This window comes from Phalacrocorax aristotelis, chromosome 3 (assembly GCF_949628215.1).
Source record: "Phalacrocorax aristotelis chromosome 3, bGulAri2.1, whole genome shotgun sequence".
Taxonomy (NCBI): Eukaryota; Metazoa; Chordata; class Aves; order Suliformes; family Phalacrocoracidae; genus Phalacrocorax; species Phalacrocorax aristotelis.
This window is the reverse complement of record NC_134278.1, coordinates 69,736,153-69,749,124: the sequence shown is the minus strand read 5'-3', so window position 1 is coordinate 69,749,124 and position 12,972 is coordinate 69,736,153. Positions and strand designations below refer to the sequence as shown.

At 44.0% G+C, this 12,972-nt stretch overlaps 1 protein-coding gene across 1 annotated transcript in view; it reads right to left on the bottom strand.

The window, feature by feature from the left end:
* The window catches only part of CNKSR3 (CNKSR family member 3), a 64,662-nt gene extending 52,224 nt beyond the window's left edge, over positions 1-12,438 (bottom strand). Inside the window, exon 1 of the mRNA XM_075087896.1 lies at positions 12,236-12,438. Within this exon, the coding sequence (XP_074943997.1) occupies positions 12,236-12,287 (52 nt within the window). The 5' untranslated portion in view covers positions 12,288-12,438. The remainder of the gene's footprint in view (positions 1-12,235) is intronic.
* Between the last annotated feature and the right edge of the window lie 534 nt (positions 12,439-12,972).

The following is a 12,972-nucleotide window of genomic DNA, read 5'->3' as shown; positions in this document are numbered from 1 at the left end:
CTGACACATTTTCATTATTCCACATCGTCTTACAGCCCTAGTTAGGTGTGTAGTGATGACGCTACTTCCTAAAATAGCAGAGACCTCATCAGAGTTCAGGTGCAACACCCCAACTGTAAGAAAGCCAAAGGCATCTAAGATCAACAGTGGCAAAGCTGATTGAGGACTCTGAATCACATACAAGTCCAAAACACCACCAACCTGACCAGGAGCCCTGCCTCCTTCCCAGATGTAAAGTGGACCAGAGGAGGGCAGGAAAGAGCCCTGTATCTATCTCAGCCACTCCGTCTGACATCCTCGTACAGTATTTGTTGTGATTATGAAGAAGCAAGAGTGTGAGCAGATATTACACCCTTTTAGTACAGTGTTGACAAGATATTTCTGACACTCTGCTGAAGCTCTTAAAAGTATCAGGTCTTCCTCATACTTTTAATGCACAGCAAAGCACCATCACATATTTGTAGGGAAGTCAGTCAATTTGATTGATGGCTACTTGCCTCTTTCTCTCAGCATTTCAGCTAAATTGGGTTTTGTTTGGAAAGATCTGTTAAAGAATACAACTTTATTGGTACAGCTTCCAGATAGTGCATTATTCTGAGGTGCCAGAAGCACCTCTAGGGAGGACCCTCACATATATGGCTAACAAAGCTGCTAGGGGCATGCTGCAGGCAAAATGAAAATAGTTTAAATCTTAATAGAAAACTAGTTTTCAAAAGGTAACAGATTTTTAGGAACACCCAATGACAGGGAGGAATATTAAAGAGCAAAATATATTTCAGTAAAGCCACAAGAAATAACTAAGTTTCCAAATATCATTTCAACACACTCTTAACCCTTGGAAAATTGAGGATGATACTGGACAATAAAATTACATGCACTATGCTCAATTACACATGTGTTAGAAACCACACCGTCATTTCAGTGTTCTGCAGCAAAGCAGCCATGTAATTTGAGCAAAATTTGAGTAAGTGTACATACAAGCTGACAATCTGGAAAACGGATAGTTCTGTGAATGACAGCTCAACAAAAGTCTTCAGGCATGCCTAGCATGGGACTGACTCTACTGGGAGCTGGAATTCCTCTCCAGATATACTGCCCTGAGAAGCCAGGACTAATCTTACTACAGTAGAAACTGACATACAGTTGCCATAGTACCACTAGCAACACATCTCGGTGTCCAATTGTCAACTGCCCTGTTTCAAGAGAAAATTTTATATGCCAAAGATGCTCACTAGCTTGGAACATAGGCACTGTGATGTGGTCTAAAATGACAAAATATTAAACAGCTTCCCAAAATATTCAAGACTAGCTACTTCACTAAAGGTTTGGTTCTAGCAACATCAATGGAAAACATCATTTTCCAACCAGTTTCCCATCATGGCTAGCACCATAAGATAGGAGGGTTTCTGCTGTAAAAAGAATCCAAAGTAGCACCAAGAGTTCCAAGTATTTCTAATTATACCGCACATGAAAAATATGGTATATTTTAACACAGAATTCTTAAAATATTGCATCTGAGAGTAATAACGGATGCAAGTGTGACAATAACTGACATCATCTGTCCCTTCTACTTTGTCTTGCTCCAGTGCAAGACACTGTTGCAAGTGTTCCAATGTTTCTAATTATACCACAACACAAAGATCTAAGAAGTACCAGCTACTCCTAATTCAGTTACAATTGTTAGAGTCTCCCTTTTCATGCAGCAAAATGTGGTGCTGCTCATCTTTCTACATAACTTTATAAGGTAGCCCAGCAATTAAAGACACTGCACTGGAGCAAGACAAAGTAGAAGGGACAGAAGATGTCAGTTATTGTCACACTTGCATCCATTATTACTCTCAGATGCAATATTTTAAGAACTCTGTGTTAAAGTATACCAAATTTTTCATCAGATGCTGAATAGCACGAGATACAATTACAGCTCTCCCACATACAGATCACACTGATCACCTTCAACAACTCTTTTGTACATCAGATGCCTATAGACTAGTAGTACTCCAACAGCCCTAAATGCAGCCGTACTCTATTTTCTTAAGCAAGCATACACATAATGTTTAAATGAGCACGCCCCTCATTTGTTGTTATGACTTCCTGCACCCCAGCAGTTCTCAGGTGACCAACGGAGAAAGAGGGATCCTATAACTGCAACATTGAACCAGGGCCTGCAAGTTTTCTTCCTCTGCTGCAGACATCGCGGGACAGACCTGGATGGAGACTGACCTGCTTGAACGCTCAGGGTACTCAGAGACCTACTCAGTACTCAGCAGAGCCCAGAGCGTGAATCGAATCACACTGAAACAGACACCGAGCACAAGATCTGCCAAGTCACTCTCTAGGCTCCAGTGACTATAGCAGGAGTACAGACTTCTATATTAATCTCTTAATCCTGATTTGAATGCTGCCCACTGTATGACCAGAGGCAAATCACTTTACCATATGCTCCATAACGCAGAGTCATAAATGGACACTTGAAGTAGCCCAAACAGACATTTCAGGAGTTTATAAGCAATATAACTGCATTAGGGGATGAAAATATACAAGACAATAATGCTAATGATGTTTCTACTGCATAGATAACTTACTTCAGGTGAGTTGGACTTGCACTGTGTAAGGTAGGCACACCCCAAATTCCTCACAATGTTAGCTCCCTATCTTTAAAATGAAAATAACAGCAAATTCCTTCTGAGGGGAGAGCTGAAAAAAGAAAGACTGTGAAGCACCAGGGACACTGCAATAATGAGTTACAGTTAAATCAAGATAAGAATTGCATAAGACACCAAAAGAACACTTCATCAGCCTCCAGAGACTTTGTTTCTTAAGGGTCTGCTCCAGCCATCTTCTCTTGATACTTTTAAAATTTGACTAAAAGTACCACAACTTGCCAGAATCCTACCAGCCAGCATCAGTCTGGTACATATACTCTAATAAAGTAGTAAGCAGGCAGCAAAACATTTAAGAAGCATGAAACTATCATAAAAGCAGCCATAAAAATAGAGCCCCCACCACTGGGAGCCCCCACCGCCAGCAAGTACTTGCTGTAGAAGCACAGCATCCATCTCAGTCCATTTTAATGCTCCATCTTCAGCACTGCTCAATCCCACACCCACCCTCCTGAATAAGCGATGAATCTCATTCTCAATCAAATGCCAATACTACATGTTCCTCCAAAATTACCATTAAATCCTAATCATAACTGAGGGCAAAATGTGTTCTTAACTTTTTTTTTTAAAATGCAGTGATGTCTAACATGTGTTATTGTGAGATACAACTAAAACCAGCAAGAAATAAAAATGTTATTGGCAGGCTTGATTTCCAAGTTCTTGTTTTGATCACATATGGATTTTATTTATCCAGTGTTATTGTCTGAAATAGTGTGAAGTATGTATAGTTAGAGGAAAGATGAAGGATTTCTTTTTTTAAATACAAGGAAATATATACAGTGCTTTTATGTTTACACAGGGATTGTGTTTCACAAGAGGCATAACATTACATTCTCTGGTGAGTACAGCCTAAGTCCAAATACTACATGGAATACTATAAATTTATAAGGAAAAAAATTACAAGCACACAGAATTTATAGCATATTTATCTTTTCTCTCATCTTTCATCCAAAGTTTCCATTACAGCTTGCATTAGGAATGCCAACAATTACTAAGTTTTATGTTTTGCCATAATCCTTCTAAAATTCTGTTTGGTGAAGCTAACAGAATACAAACAGCAAGAATCCTGCACCTTGCAAAGAATGGGCAAGTAAAGCAGTGAATACAAATCACCACTAGATCTATTTAGGATGGGGAAAGAAAAGCAGAATAAAAAAAAACCACCATCACTCATGTCAGAGCAGGTATCTGCACTTCACCAGGTTTCCACTTTTTCTCTACAATACTCTCCGGGCACAGCTCCATCCTCTAGTCCCTGCACATCTTTTTCAGTCCGCATTCTTCAGGCATGTCTGAACTTGTTCTTACAGCCCTCCTTCCTCAGGGGAAGTCCTACATAGGAGGAAGGGTGGGCAGAAAGTCTTCATCCCTATTGTTCTCTTCTCCCTCCCCACCCCCACAGCCACGCACACCTCTTCTCAGCAGCGCAGTGCTGGGATACCTGCTCAGGTACAGCGTTCTGCCTCCTGCAGCACTGGGATAGCAGCCAACTCAAAATTAAATTTTCAAAGCACTGAAGTTACGATATTGCTGTCCCGATAAAACAGTTTGGTAGATCTTCGTTCTTCTATTTACATGTCTACCTGTCAAAGGGTAGCCTTTTGGCCATCCCAGCAAGGACACTGCTCTTTCACAATGCTAGCTCGGGAGGAAGAAAAAAGTGCTGCCAAGACCTGCAGCTCAGCACAAAGCATCTTTGGAATGGGCAGTAGCAGTAATATCACAACCGAAGGCAGAAATTCTCTCTTATTAGGTATGGGTCGTTTACACAGTACAAAAGCTAGGAAGCCCAAGAGAAACCCTTAACCAGTCTGCCTCACTGGCCCAGTAGACTCGTAATATATCCAAAGGAGGCAATACCATGAGAGATTCCCTTCTGTTCTAGCTAGGAGGGGATCTGCACCAGACAAGGTATCTTTTATTTAATGACAAAATGGGTATGTTGCAGAGCCTTTCATAAAGCGTTCACCCAGCACACTTCATTCCAGTCATAGAAGACTCTGTGAGATAAGGAAAGATACTAATGATAAAAGGATGGCAACCTAAGCAACAGTCTTTTTGCACACACAAGACAGACATCAGGATCATTAGCCTAGAATCGTGTACCAACACTTGCTTTAGCAGAAGCCTTAGCCCTTGATGAGCACCAATTAAGTTTTAAATGGAGCTCCTTCCTTTGATCAAGGAGCAAGATAAGATCACATTTATGCCACAGAGCTTTGATTGCAACAACACACCAGACGCTTTGCTTACCTACACATAACTACTAGTAAAAGAAACAGTCCAAAAAAATAAAGGTTTTGTCATTACAGTGACAAAGAACTGTCTTAATGTAAAAGGCTATCAGAGTAGCCCAAACAAGAAACTACATGAACTCTGCACTGATGCAATATGATAACATAATTGAGCCAGATACTGAATGCATGCCTGTAGACCAAAGTTAGAGGTCAGTGATTTGATCTCGCCAAATCAAACACAAATGCTTGGTTTTGTCCAGCATATGTGATGTTTGATGAAAGTTAGCTACATTTCATAATACCATAAATATCTATTTTAATAGGTAATGAATGTTTAAAGCCAGTGAAACAGATCAGGCTGATTCAGTGCACCTCCCACAGATCCTCCGAGCTGTGAAACGTTATTGCTTGTACACTGAAAAGATGGGGACAGGCATATGGAAACCCACAGGTACTTCCTCGTGCAAAGGAAGCATGGCCCAGGGATCAGAATGATAGCCTCAGACTCCAAAGTCAACTCACTCCGGTAACGAGAGCCCAAATGACAAAAGGACTGTATATTACGCCTAACATCAGACAGAGATACACAGTCAAACAGAATTTTTATTTCAATTTCCTTTCTCTTACTGCAGCCCTGTGGACAAACACACTAAAGTCTGTAAGCAACCCCACAACCTGAAGAAGTTAGGTCCTGAAGAACTACCATAAAGATGTGAAAGGTTGCTATAGAAGCCCCAGCTTCGTTAACTTCTGTCCACCCTTCCTTTCCCCAAGCTAGCCTTGAAAATGTCAATACCTCACTACCTCCTCCTTTTGACAGGACTTGTATTTTGGGGTATATGGAGGATAGAGTGAGGAGACACTGCAGAAACACCAACCCCCTAGGGTGGTGAGACCTGACTGCCTGACCTTGTTAGGAAAATGAAAGGTGCAAACTAAGACCAATATCATCACTTTTATAGAAAAAAACACAACGGTAATAAACTTTTTCCACTTAATTCAGAGAGGCACTGTTCAGACTTATTCATTAGCCTACCTTCTGTGTGAAGCTTCCCTGTAAGTGGAAATCTTGTCCTAATGTGATGCAGCAAACTGAAACCTGAGCAGTCTCGCCACCTCTTCTGCAATCCCTAACTGTCACTGGTCTGTTTCACATGTGGAAGGAGCTCTTCTGTTAGACTGCGACTTAAACAAGGCAATCCAAAAGTTTAGATTTAAGAAATAAAAAGGAAAGAACAAACACCACCCAAAAAAACCTGCATGCTTTTGAATACTTGCTGACAGGATGCATGCACGCATCACTCATAACTGCAACTCATCTAGTAGCATGTGTTAGATAGCAGCCTTTTGTCAGTCTTTTACTTAAGAAAATAAAACATCATGACAAATTTCAGCATGCATTTTATCCAGTGCCCTATACTTTGTCTTCCCTTAGCTTTTGCAGTGTGATAGACAGTGGACAGAGAAAGGCACGATCCTTGGCCAAGGGGATTTACATGCTGAAAACGTGGAGTTGCAGGCAGAAGTGCAAGGAACGAACATGTAACAAGAGTTATGAAAATCTGACACAAACACAACATTTCATCAAAAATGAGGCTTTTCCTACAGAAGTCTCCAACAGAGAAATGACTTCCTGTCCCTCAAGAAAAAGTTTTAAATAAAGAAGGGAAAAAAAGCAACTGACCCACTGGTCAATCTCTGCACCTTCTGTTGAACAGTTACAAGAAAATTCTCCTATTAAGCATACCACCTTACACCTCTAGTTGGTTAATACTGAGCATGCATCTTCACTCTTAACGCTACTACCTATGTTCAGGTACCACCTGAATACACCCCGTACACCTAGAACTCATTGTCAGAGTTTCACTACATTCCTCTAAGGAGTTAGTCAACTTTCTACTAATGCCCATTGTGATTTAGCATTTTAAATGTTGCTTTTCCAGACATTATGCTGACAGCATTGAACTTTTAGACTTTCTGATGTTTGGTTAAAACAGTCTGAACAGCAACTTTATGGCAAATAAACAGAGCTGACTGAACACAAAAAGATTGGGGGGGGGAATAAAAAACTCTCAGAACCCACAAGAATCTCAAGAAAGTGCAACGCAGCAGAAAACCATCAAAACATGATCTAAACACATGAACACAGAGGCCAACTTTGGTTGTTTGTTTTGGTTTTTTTTCATACACATTCACTGATCTTAACTACAATGAATGAATAATTTTAACACTGCAGTAATACAAAGTCATTGTGCAGCTTTTTACTTTGTTTCAACCCACAAATAAACATAAGTAGATTTATTTAGTATATTCAGCTTTTACTAGTAAAACACTATGGGCCAGCTATATTAAGAATTTCAGCAGAAATCTGCAAAAAGCAGTTATTCAATGTCATCTTCTGATCTATTTAACAAATACACTATACAAGTGTTTAAGTAACCAAGTAACCAGAGGAAAGAGATTCTTCTGCAGCCTGTTATGGGCAGCTCTCTACTCTTCCTCAGTGAAGTCAAAACACTGTGTCTTAAAAAAATAACCAGGGGTTCTTAGTGTTAGATTTTCCCAAACAATTTGAACACAACAGCATTCACTTGTGAGTACCTAAAAAAGAAAAGGATGGCTAAAAAAAAGAAAGCAAACAAAAAACCCAGTGCTATGCATTACCCACAATCATTTCTAAAATCCAGTTATGGTGCACACCCAGTGAATATGACTGACCTTGTTGAAATCTCCCTGGGTAAGCAAGATAGCCCTAAAAAAAGAACACCAGGCCCTCACGATTAATTGCTAACTATTAATAAATTAGCATATTTCTCCCTCTTCTCCCAGGCATACCTATAAATAAATATAACTGCCCAAAAGCTTTACCAGGAAAGGAAATCGGAGTATTTAATAACAGGCACAGGAATAAGTGATATCCGTTAACCACTGAGGAAGGGAATAACCAAACCTGGTGTGCAGTGAAGAGACCAAAGCAGACGTGTGATCCCCAGCTAGCTGAGCCTACAGCTACTGTGACAAAGGCCAAATTGTAATGGAGCCTCACAACAACAGAGGCTTCTAACCACAAGCACGTCAAACCGTCTTTACCGTGTAAAATCTGGCTTGAAGTCACAACTCACATAAGTATGTGAGGCCTGGGGGCAGGGGGAAGAGGCTACAGCAAACAAAGAGGAGGCACAGCAACGGTACTCTAGGAAGACAGTGACATTTCTCACACAGAAGGCCCTATCCCAAACGCAGCTTTCCTTCCTCTCGCATCTTTTGAGGAATGACCTTAGCTGTGTTTTTTTCAGTAGCCAGGGGCTTCTGGGACCAGAGAGTTTCTCCACATGATCAGATCAGTCTCTCTCCTTCAAACTGATGCTACGCCAGTAAAATCATAGCACTTTTTTGCTGGAGATTTCTCCATGTGCATAGCCCTGTAGAACTAAATGGTTCTTGCTTGTTTCTGAACCCAGGATAGCCCAAAGAACTGCAAGCCCACAAACAAACAAATACCAGCAGTTTACCGCACATGTGCTACAGCATCCACGGCCATACACCTGTCCCACGATAACCTGAATAACTCCAGGAATCCCTCTTGAGGAGCTCTAGGGGAACTTAGTCTCATGGGCACACAACAGAGTGCTGAGATGTACAGGTGAGGACTTGAAGCCTGTAAGCACAGGAGCAAGGCTACACAAGAGCAAGACCACAGGTCAACCTCAACATCATCCAGATGTTAGTTTATACCCCAACAAGGATCAACAAAAAAAAAGTGAAAAAGAAAAACAAACACACATCATCTCAGTACAGTCAGGAACACAGTGCAGGCTGTATCATTCAAAGAGCATAAATTCCATGTCAGCCCAGCCACAAGTCAAATCAACACAGCATCCTAGACAAAGGAGTACCTTTCCATTGCTGAACACAGCCCCTAAATGCTATTTGAATTAGTGTCACGCTCTAAGAGAAACAAACTATACCTACATCATCACTTCTTCCAGACAGAAATCGAGGTGGTGCTTATAAAAAATATCAGGTAGTTTTCAAACACCGATGTTGTAGCTGAAAAGTTATCACATCCTTGGTCAAAGCTGGAGAAGTGCTTCACCTACACAGAAAATTGCAAGTGAGAAAAGCGCAACTCTTCCTCAGCAGATCAGTTTAACTGGACCACCTCTTATTAGCTACATAGCCTGCTACTGTCAGTACAGTGCTCTCTGCCAGAAAAAACAACACACTTGTTCACAAAAAACAGCAGCATTTTAATCTGAATTAGCAAGAGAAGACAAGCAACTGCGTTTTGCATCGGCTGCTAGAGGTAACAATGAACACAGTGCTTTTTATTCCAAACCTGACTACAAAAACCTAAAAATGTTCATGTTCAGCTTACTAATTCTTGATAGGTTCTATGTGAAATTCTAGATAAATGCTATTTGCAGTATTTACCTAGGAGTGAACAGCTCAAAGTCACAACAAAACTCTTCAGGATAAGAGTTATCTTGTTTAAAAAGTTAGTTCAAAAGCTACTTTAAAAAAAAAAAGGCAAGTTCATCAAGATCCTATAAGCTAACTGTCCAGCAGCAGTCATACAGCTTACTTTTGGACTTTGCTTTTGAAGGTTTGTTTCATGGAAGAGCAGGAAATTTCCATGCTTTTTTTGGTTTGGAAAAGTTATTTTTAAAAAAAAAAAACTTCAATTTATACATGTTTGTTTTTAAAAAGATTTGGAAAAAAAAAGTTCCTGGAGAAATATTCTCAGTTTTACATTGAGCATTAAGACAGACTAAATCAGACCACTTATTGCCGCTACTCTCCATATTTTCCCAAGATCTTTTTATCATTGTACAATAAGCATGCATCATTATCTGCAAAACCAATCTCCCACTGAAAGCTGGCATCCCCCACCACAGTTATTGATGTTATTCTTCTACAGTACATCTCCACAGCACTAACTACAGGCAGCGGATATCACCAGCCAAATACTTTCTCCCAGAGCTTGACCAGGTCAGTGAAGACCATTGTATCACCCTTCTTGGACAGCACGCATAAGAAAACAAATGGTGTAAGCTCCCCTCCAATCACTTGTTTTATAAAACTAACCTTGAGAATTAAATATAATATTCATACGGTAGCATATAGAATATTGGTCTTTGGCCAAAGTCCAGTGGTTGTGAACTACAGAGTAAATAACCATTTCAGAGTAAAAAAAAAAAAAACACTATGAAACATTGGGCTAATAGGGCTGTTAGCTAGCTATTAAAGTGTCAATTTTAATGTGCAGAGATGAAAGCGTAACCATAAAGAAAAATTCTCCACATCTTATTTCTTTATTACAGTTTTGTCATGCAACATGAAATGATGCCATACGCCAAAGAGGTCAAGAGCTTAGCTAGGAACTAAAAAACAACAGCAGAAACAAAAGTCACCAGCAGTCTTTAATTTATTCCTTTGCATTTCAAAGGACACGTGTTCACATTAGTCAGAAGATCTACCTCCAAACTACGGCCAACCCTCAAATTATTCTGCATAACACTAATTGAGGGTCCAGCTGAAGAGTTACCTGTTCAAGGAACTTGCGAATAAAATAAATTATGCAAGAAAGCAAGCCAAGCATGCTTAAGTATAATAAAGCTTTTTAAAATTATTAGCAGGTTTACTCTTTAATCTGGCAAGGTAGCAAACTTTCAGCGCCCAAGAGGAAAAAAAAAAAAAAAAAAACCACACAATGAAGGAAAAGCATTATATACATATTCCACATGCCAAAGCAAAAGGCTTATTTCATTGGAACAATGCGCTCCTGTTTAAACCGATACCAATCAGAAAAAAAGGAGATCTCTCTGTGGAAGTTATTTATACGTTAACGCATAACTTCACAGCACGTTTGTATGGAATCCTCTTCTCACAAAGGCTGCTTGGACGGTCCCTCGCTGGCACCGGCCCCTTCCCGCACATGTTCACGCTCAGGAGGGCTGGGAGTATCCATCTCGCCCTGGATGAAAACACGAGCCTGGCTTTCCAAATGTGCCTCAGTCTTGAGCCGAACTACTGCCAAGCGCTGACCACAGGCACGCAGTCTAATCAGCATTATGGTCCTGAGACAGAGGAGTAATGGCTGCTGTAAGTAAATGCCGCTCCTAATCCCGGGCAACTTTCACCTCTGAAAGCGTTCCTAATGTCACATCAACTCCAGCAAAGCCTGTGAAAACACTTTACGGAATAACGGGGGGGGATCACGCTAAAAACGTAGCCCCACCGGAAAACAGAAGTACGTTTCGTAAGTCACAGACGCCTCACCTAACTCCGAGCTCTTCCCCTTGATGCATCCCGCGCCGAGCGGGAACCGCGACAGCTACGTCCCAACGGGCATTCGCAAAGCGCTCACCTAGTCCCGGCTCGTTCGACAAAACTAAGCTTCAGCTTGCCTCCGAAGGAAAACCCGGAGCCTCCCACCGCCGCAGAGGCGCCCCGGGCCGGCGGGGGGCAGCTCCCGGGGCGGGGGTCCCAACGCCTCCCTCACACCGCGGCCCGGCCGAGGCTTCCCGCGGCTGCGCCAGCACCGCCCGCAGACCTCGGGGTAGGGAGCTTCGCCGGGCGGGCGCAGGGGAGAAGCAAGCACAGGCGCCAGAGGTGAGGGGCGGGAGGGACGGACGGGTGGACCGAGGGGCCGCAGCTCAACTCGCCGAGCGGGAGCCCGGCGTTTTAATCCCATCGCCGTTAGGCAGGATTAAGAGTTCTTGCTTACTTGAGCTAGTTTATCAAGCTTTTGCTTCACTTACAAAACTGAAGTTTTTTCGACCAGCGAGCGGCTTTCGCTTCAAAAACTGGAAGTTCACTTATTATATCTGCCTGAAGGAGAACAGTCAGTACCTCCATGTCAGCCGGCTGGCCACCACGACGGCAGAAGGAGGAGGCCGAGCCCTGGGGAGACCCCGCTGCAAATACACGTACCTGGAGCCGGCCACTCTCACACCGCCCGCTGCAAAGCTCACCTCCCCCCTTCCCCACGTCCAAAAAAACCCGCCACCCCCTCAAACCCACAGGGCGAAGCAGGCACGAGTGCACCAGCAGGTAAGGAGGCAGCGGGAAGCGGCCGCCTCCCGAGCGGCAGCGCGGGGGGGTCCCGGGGCTCGGCCGGGGCCGGGGCTGGCACCGCCACCGCCGCCCCCGCCAAGGCGCCCGGCGGCGGCCCCGCTCGCCCCCGACGCCGTGCGGTCGCCCCGCCGGGGTAACCCGGCTTCGGGGAGGGAAGCCACGGCGGTCAGAGCTACCCCGCCGGGCGGTGGGTCCCCGCCGACCCGGCACCGGGAAGTTCCCGCGGCGCAAACCCGGCCGGGCCGGCGCCCTCCTTACCCTTAGTCCAGTCCACCACTTGCTTCGGGCTCCACCTGCTCACCGGCTCCATGGCGGGCTCAGCCCCGCCGGCACCAGCACCGGCCCCCGCGGGAGACGGCAGCCGCGCTCCTCCGCGGGCGGACTCGTCCCGTCCTCAGGCTCCCATCCCAGCAGGGCCGCTTCGGGCCGCCCCCTCCTCGGCCTGGCTCCTCCCGCCAGCGGGGCCGCCCCGCCGCCGCTCCGCCCCCAGGTGCTCGCCCCGGGCGGGACGGGACGGGCCCAGCGGTTCCGCGGGGCGGAACCGACCGTGAGGGCCGCGGCCGGCCTGTCCCGGCCCTGTGCTTGGAAAAGTGACGAGAGAAACTTCCCGGGGTCCCCGCGGCGCCTCCCGGGAAGGGGAAGGGGAAGGGAAGAAGAAGCCGTCTGGGGACAACGCTTTTAAACTCGTCTTACCCTTCAGACTGTGCACACACACCCCCGCCCTCGACTGAAGTAAGAAAGCCCCAAAACCATTAAATAAAATTCGCCTAACACTTTAAATTTCATTACTCTTTATAAGCCTCATCCTGCTTTGACTTCGTTGGGTAGAAATCTGTGCAAAAATCATTCTATGATTCTAGGAAAGGGCGCTCCGAAGCAGGGCAGTAGTTGAGACCATGCCATGAGATCCCTCAAGCGTGTCATGTCTGAACGCCATTGCTCTTGGGACCATGTGGTGACAAAAATCTCACTTTTCTTCAAAGCAAGGTCCAGTT